The 7,914-nt window shown below is 43.2% G+C and overlaps 1 protein-coding gene across 1 annotated transcript in view; it reads right to left on the bottom strand.

The window, feature by feature from the left end:
- Positions 1 to 3,578: 3,578 nt before the first annotated feature.
- The window catches only part of myo1ea (myosin IEa), a 49,510-nt gene continuing 45,174 nt past the window's right edge, over positions 3,579 to 7,914 (bottom strand). Inside the window, exons 26-29 of the mRNA XM_053426147.1 lie at positions 7,706 to 7,910; positions 6,805 to 6,840; positions 5,874 to 6,043; positions 3,579 to 5,189 (exon numbers count right to left, since the gene is read on the bottom strand). Of these exons, the coding sequence (XP_053282122.1) occupies positions 5,113 to 5,189; positions 5,874 to 6,043; positions 6,805 to 6,840; positions 7,706 to 7,910 (488 nt within the window). The 3' untranslated portion in view covers positions 3,579 to 5,112. The remainder of the gene's footprint in view (positions 5,190 to 5,873; positions 6,044 to 6,804; positions 6,841 to 7,705; positions 7,911 to 7,914) is intronic.

Genomic DNA, 7,914 nt, shown 5'->3' with positions numbered 1-7,914 from the left:
GAAAATGGTGAGAATGAATTGGGATGAATTGAGTTTTTCTGAGATGTAATAAAGGCTGAAGGTCACTTTCAGTAAAATCATACAGACCATGAGTGTTATCAGTTAATGATCGTGTTTCATTTCTGAGACAAATGTGTTATTATATAAGTTATACCCACTTAAATGCTTATAGAGTTTATATGCTATGATCAATGCTACAGAAACGTAATGTATAGCGTGATGAATTCACCTGAGAGAAAATGAGGATCTGCTTGTCTGAAATAAAGAGATACTAACGCAAAATCCCCAAAGAAGCTCTGATGTAGCTCAGAGAGCGTTGAAGCAAACATGTCCCACCAGTGCAGTTCAATTCAATCTTATATGAGTTCCCTGACATTGGGAAATAGTTGTGTCTTTAAGTTATAGATGAGAGCTTCTCGCAGGATTTTATCCTTTGTTCAGAAATACAGATTTCGTTTCTAATAAAGCACAAAAGTGATCTTGCTAATTCAGACAAAAAGAGCAGATTTTCTTTTCATAATGAAAACAGAAAATGATCCCATTAATTCAGAAAAAAAACATTTTTCACATTTTTTAATAGACACCCATAACACCTTTACATAAAGAACATGGATGCTGCTTAACATGTATGACTTTTAAATCAGTAAATCAAGATACAGTACCAGCTTCAGCCACAGGGTGGAGAGGAAGGCAGTATTTCTCAGGAAGAGCAGAGGAGCTGCGTTGGAGGACAGACGTGATCAGGGATGAACAGTGAAGGGAAGCGTTTGTTCAAGTCATTAGATCCATGATACAAACTGTGATACTCTGCATTTAAACTTCAGAGTGTGTGATTTTATTTTCTCTGACCAAGTGACTGAAACAAACTAACCACACAGCAATGAAGTGTTGGGCTTTGGGTTACTGATTATATTAGTGTCGTTAATTGAAAGTATCTTCAGGTCCGAGTAAGAGAACTGTAAGGGTTGTTAAATAAGAAACTGGATTCAACTAGAATGGCACTCAGTGGAGTTCATTCCTCTGCCAATTCCGACAAGTCCCCTTCTGAATCCACATTCAAATTGCATACACTCCAGTGTTAAGCATGAACGAACGCAAAAGAACACGTTCATTGAAGACGTTCACTTTTATGAGAACGATGAACTGATCACAACTCAATGACAAATAATGAATTTGAACGGTGAACACGTTCATATTGTAGCGTCCTCGCGTGTAGACGACAGGAAACTTCTCTCTTTATGTGTAACTTTATTAAAGTCCAGCGAACACGACACACTTCTTGTTCGTAACGCCGTGTTCACACCGGACGCGGAAGCGACGCCAAAGCGTGGCGTAAGCGCAGCACCAAGTCTAAAAAACAGCTGGCTCCCATCCACTCCCATGTTAAACCGTTGTGCTGGTCACACCGGACGCTGGAGCGCTGCGCTGCGCCAAGGCTGCCTAGCGCCGTGCAGCGATCGTTTCGGCGTCGAGTCTATCTTTCCGCTTGACGCGAGCATTTCGCGACATGAAACACACTGAAAAATGATTTTAAACGATATAGATGAAATATTTTATATGATATAAATGATCAAATATGCATCCCATACTTTGTATTCACCTTGTGTTATCTTGGAGTTTTAATTTTAATTAATTTAATTTACCCTCGACACCCAACATTTAACGGAGCAAACACCGGAGAAGTTTCCTCAACATGGATGACATTAAATTAATAATTGAAGTGGAGAAGTACAGTGAGTTGTATGATCCTCGGAACATGTTGTTCTTCTATATACCTCATGAGGTAGGCTTCTCTAAGCTCGACTTCAGTTGCGCCATCTACTGTTCTGGCGGTGAATTGTTTTCACAACAAAAAGGCTCGTAGAACTATAAATCAAAAAGGGTCCGTCCGATCCGTCCGTCCGTCAGTCCGCAACTTGTTTTCACAACAAAAAGGCTCGGAGAAGCATACTGAGGCCTTAACTACACGTCGAAATGGCGGAGAGCCCGCGGATAGCCCTTGGCTGTGATTGGTCCACTAAAGGCCTCAACGCCAATGTATGCTTCTCCGTTTTGACGAACACGGACAGAGAGGACCGCCCTCTCCAACGGAACGCCCTCTCCAACGTGGAACGCCCTCTCCGTGCCTCTCCGCGGCTCCTCGCAGAGCTTTTCGTGCAGCTCTCATTTTTCTAAAGGCCTCAGTGGGCTTCTGCGCAGGTCGTGCGCAGTAGGCTTCTGCGCACATGCTGCGCAATGGGCTTCTGCGCAGGATGTGCGCGCGCAGTTTTTTTTTTTTTCCCCATTTATTTAAAATATATATATATATATATATATATATATATATATATTTAATTAAATTTAATTAAAAAATATATATATTTAATTGTATATAATTTTTTTAAATATTTAATTGTTCATCATCATCATCATTTCTCCGCGCTGGTTCAGGGGTAAATGATGCTGGTCTTCACAGGTGACTGACCTACGCAAGCCTGTAGCCGCCACCCCCCCCACAGGAGATCATGTGCTTGTGTGTGTGGCCGCAGCGCTTCCTGGTTCTTCCCGGCACTACGCTGCCGGTGCGAACAGCCAAAGTATTTAACATTGGCGAGGAAAGGAGGCGGAGCCCTTTTCACAGCGCTTCTACCTCCGGTGCGTCCCCGGGGTTCGAGGATGATGGTGTGACGTTAATGTATTGTTTTACATTGCATGTGTCACGTCATGATAAATCAGTCTCCTATGTCGCCTGTACCAGGAGCCGCCCCTGTCACTGGTTATCTTGGCTCGCTGTCTGGCCGGTAACCAGCCGTCCGGACCGCTCCGTGAAGGAGGAGGAGGAGATGTGTCTCTACTTGGAATGCGGCCACTTTATTTCTCGGATCTACAGCAGGAGCAACACTCGCATCACCTCTAGGTGCTCCGTCACTTCTCGTTATAAACACACTTTTAGCGTCTTTTCCCACAATACCCTGGTGCACTACGTCACAGACTACAAAATTTTCTTAAAGGGGCAGGCCATACCTGCAACACAACAGCTCTCGGTCGCATATACAGATGGCAAGAAAAAGCAGAGAGGGATTTTTACACACTGTCTGATAAAGATTCCGACAGTAAAGGCAAGGGGTAGGGATGGATAAGGTTTTCTTTAACTCACTTTCCACCTTAAAACTATGAAATGAACTGAACTATGAACTAGTTCAGAATTTAAATGGTGAACTATGAACGTGAACTATTCATGTTTACTTGTATGAACTGAACTTTGAACTAGTTCATGACAGGTGTGAACTTGCACAACAGTGATACACTCAGATAATAATCCCCTAAACTTGCTAGATTTTTCTCAATGAATTTGGGTGGAAAAACATAAATACACCAAAAAGGAAATCCTGTAGTTGTCTCTTTATCCAGACTCTTTCTTTTCCCATGTCCTGTCTTTCCACCAAAATCTGTTCAGTAGTTTAAAGAAACTAGAAGAACATTCAGAGACACAAACCTCCGCCAAGGCAAACCCATTTCAAAAACAAGTTTGTTAATATTATTACTGAGCCACGCAGCCCTGGTGTCGTGCGTGTGAGATAAAAAAGAGAAACCTCAGATTGATGGTCATTCATTTAATGATCTTTTTAATAAAACAAAAAAGCAGTTCAATATACAATATTACATGCTTCATTAAAAGGTTCATCTACTGTTTTTGTATTGCACAAGGATGTTTTAAACCATCCAAGATCACACTAGATTTGATGATGAGGAAGATCTGTGACAAGAAGTCCCAGCATGTCTCTTTACTGACTCGAGTATAATGTGGTTATTCAATGGAAATAAAATGAAAACAAATGGCTAAAGGAATGTGTGAGTAATTCAACAGCAGTGCAAAGGATGTGCAGAAACAATCAAGCTGAAGCGAAAAAGGAATTCTTTGTAGTGCCGTGGAAAAATGTGAACAAATCGTATTCTTTCTACCAAAACAACTTGACGAAAAACAAAAAATCCATTCACCCTCGTCTGTGACAACTATTATTATCTATCTGTAGCCGAAATGGAAACAAAGCAGCCCTCCGTGAATATCAAAAGCAGAAAAAAGAACTAAGAACGCTAAGATCCTTCAGAGAAAATACAAAAAAATAATAATTTAAACTCTACCCAACGACAGGCACGTTCCTAAATATGAAAAACACATATACAGAATCAGCTCTACGACGCCCGTTTAGTTTCATCATCTCATGTAAACAACTTCTTCTCCTCAGTAACTGGGCTTATTGCTTTAGCTTGGCAACCTGTCCTTCATAGACTAAACTTACTGGCTGTGGCATGAACGAGTGACGGTGTCTGTATCCGAAGGTAGTACCTGTACCAATAAAGTGCTAATACACCACAGACAGCATGCTCAGGTTACAGTATGGCCTCGACTCTGTAGGTTAAGTATACTGGTGTGATAGAAAAACAAACAAAAAACAAACAAAGATGAAGGTGGTTTTTTTCCAGGTGAGTCACCCAGCTGCCCTCGGACAGACCTGTTCAAATTTATATTCCTTTGGTAAAAATCGTTAAAAAACAATCACAGTGTTGGTGATTTACTGAGCGTCCTTTCCCGAGGAAGCAGTTACAGCTTTTGCATCAAAATAAATAAAACCTGGTAGAGCAGCCCGGACACCGAGGCGACCGCCCGCGCTCCGGAGATCACACCTTCATCGAAAGACGACATGTTGAAAAATTTAAGTAAATCACAGCCTGGTCCCACAGATAAAGCATACTTCATTCCAGCGCTTCAAAACGTTTGAGTTCAAATCCTCTGCAAGAATATAAATGGCAGCGAGGAGAACACAGAAAGCTATAAATACAATAAATAGTTTTTGTTCACTACTCAAAGGAACTGAGGAGGGAACCAGACCCCCGGGTCAAACAGTGTTCTTGTCTCTGAAGCGGAGCCTCGCTGTCGAGCCTGACGGTCTTCTGGTCTGGTGGCAGAGCCGAGGGTAACCCCCGTTCACCACGAGGCAGAAAGTGGAGGAGGCGGGAGGTTCTCTGCTCAGGGAAGCTCACGGTGCTCCTGTCTCCACGCCGTCGCCCGGGGGGGGGGGTCGGGGGGGTCGCAGCCGGCTCCCTCCTCCGTGTGCTGGAAACCTGCAGCTCTTAGATCTTGGTGACGTAGTTGTTGGGGAAAAGTCCCTGCTTTCCACGCAGGCGTCCCATCCACCATCCTGATGCATCTGGGGAAAACATGACTCAGTTAGTTTACAGTCACAAACCGAGAGGATGAGAAGAATAAAGACGTTTAAACTGATAAATGTACAGTATTCATATCGCAGCTTTTCCAGTCTCAACGGTTCACTGTATAAGAGTTAGGTGAAAGGATCTATTGGTAGAAACTGAATAGAAAAATCCGATTGATGTTTTCACTAGTGTGTTTCATCTAAACTGTACAAATATTTGTTTTAATTTACCCTTGAACTGGCCCTTTAAATTTAAATATTTTATATTTACATTTGGAGCAGTTCCTCTCTCCAGAGGCAGAAAGGTTTTTTACAGAACCCCAGACTGGACAAAATAAACATCTTTTGAGTTTTTATAACAACTGAAGGCTGCCACAAGTTCTAGTTCATGTTTGGAAGGGTGAGGTGAGGTGAGGTGAGGTGAGGTGAGGTGTAATCAGCTGCAACGTGAAACTTCACCACTAGATGTCACTAAAGTTTGCACACAAGTGCTTTACTGTACAAAACACATTCATCCAGTCACACACACATTCATACAGTAATTCTATACAAAGGTGCTACACACGATCAAGGACACTTTGAAATGCAGCCTCAGGGAGCTGGGGATCGAACCACCGGCCTCCTGGTTAGCGGACGACCCCCCTCTCCCTTCAGAAAGAGAGAGTGCTGCTGTGCGCTCACCCTCTTTGATGAGGTCGATTAGATCGTCAGCGTTGAAGCTGAGCTCGTCTGTGTCCTGAGCGTCGTAGGCGTACAGAGCTTTGCACTGCGGCACCTGAGGCTTGGGTTTGGGGGCGGGTTTGGGTCGTCCTCCTCCCGGGGCAGGTCGGCTGGCCGAGGGTCTGTGGGCTCTGAGGGATCATGAGACAAAGAGAGACAACACAGGGCTGTCAGGACGAGCTTCGTGCAGGCGGACGAGAAGTGAAAGATTGAGTTCACTGTGCTGCAGTGGCTGTGAAGGAAACTCAGATGAAGGCTTTTTTTAAAAAATGGGATATTACACTGTCGTAGAGTATATCCCAACATAAGAGCCCATGCATAATCACCATCTTGTTTCACTGTACGAAAATACTCAATTTAGATTTTTTGAAACTGTAAATATTGTGATTTTTTCCAGCTGTTCGCACATTAGCCACAAGATGGTGCTCTGGTGCTTTTCATAAAAACGACTCGACTAACTGAGGATCAATTAGTTTAGGTGGCGTCACCTCAGGGATCAGTGAGCACAGAGTGAAGTAGTTAGTTTATACAATATATTTTATTAACTGAATTAAAATGTCTTCCAGATTTGACCGTGTACATGAATTTGTTTAGTGAAGAGGATCCCGAGGCAGAGCAGGAACTCTTTCACTAAAAAAACTCTTTCATGACACAAGTGGAAGATGCGTCCACACAGGTCACCTCTGAGATCCACTACAATGAGCATCAGCAGCAGAAAATGAAATATTAGTTGTGTGCTACAGTCGGCTCCTTTAGCGAGGTTGAACTATTTCATTTCCAGGAAGATCAAATCAAAAAAAACAAGAGAAGAAGCATCGACATGTGCTGCTGCCGGAAGCCCTGCTGCTCGTGAACCACCACCACCAGAAACACCGCAAACACTCCAACTCACATTCCTCCATTGGAAGCTGGTCGTCTGTCTCCATTGCTACAAAAGAATAAATCATCCAAATTATGTCACATCACAGAAACACAGGTACGTGTATGAGTGTTGTCCACATAGACATAGAACAACCTGAGAGCTTTACCACTTTATGCAGAGAGGCTGATTGCACGCCAAGACATCCGGACTTCATCAAACATAAATAAATGTGTCTTATGTGAGTCCTATGTGAGTTTGTACGTTTATTTACACAGAGAAGTCACACTAATATAACAAATAATGATCATAAACTATGAACTGTGAATCACACTGCTACAGCATTGGGCCGGATTAGGTTCAGGGACAATAAACAGCATTTTTCAGCTGATGAGTTGATAAATGAGACTAATGAAATATGATGGAAAGAGAAAAGGAAGTCTGGTCTCCCCAGAGATCCAACAACTTCCCCTTCGTGCCAATGGAAACTAAACTCGCCCCTTGACTTTTACCTGTGTTGCTTATCACACGCTTTGTATCACTCACAACACAGTTTATTTTGTGCAGGTGTACTATTTTTATTTCGGAGCTTTGAGCTGAACGTATGAATTTGATCGACACAAAGTTACACAACATCTCAAAAAGAAATCATATCACCTTCATTGAGGATTATACTAAAGCTTTGAAACTGTTTACAACTTACAGAGAGAACTGGAAAGAGTTTTCACAAGATGAAACCGACCAGAAGATGTGATAAACTTCTGCTGGAGTGTGAAGGGTTGAACATTTTGTCTTCAACCTAATACGGCCCATCCTCATAGCACTACCATGTTAGTGTGTGTTATTTCATCTACTTCTGCGTGTACTGTGTGTACTGTGTGTGTGTTTGTATGTGTGTGTGTGTGTGTGTGTGTGTGTGTTTTGGGTTTCTCACCCTGCAGCTCCTTGATCAGGCACTTTCAGACAGTCGAGGTCGGGCGGCGGCCGGCTGCCGCCTCGCTCCTTCAGCTGGCTGATGTTGCTCGGCAGGAAGGGGCGCGTTGAGTTGCCGGACGGCGGAGGCCTCTGGCTGTGATGCTGAGAGTTCCTCTGATTGGCTGCGTGGTTGGAGTTCTTCAGGCCACCGTTCTGGTGAGAGCCTGT

This window comes from Pleuronectes platessa, chromosome 1 (assembly GCF_947347685.1).
Source record: "Pleuronectes platessa chromosome 1, fPlePla1.1, whole genome shotgun sequence".
Classification (NCBI taxonomy): Eukaryota; Metazoa; Chordata; class Actinopteri; order Pleuronectiformes; family Pleuronectidae; genus Pleuronectes; species Pleuronectes platessa.
This window is presented reverse-complemented; position numbering and strand designations above follow the sequence as displayed.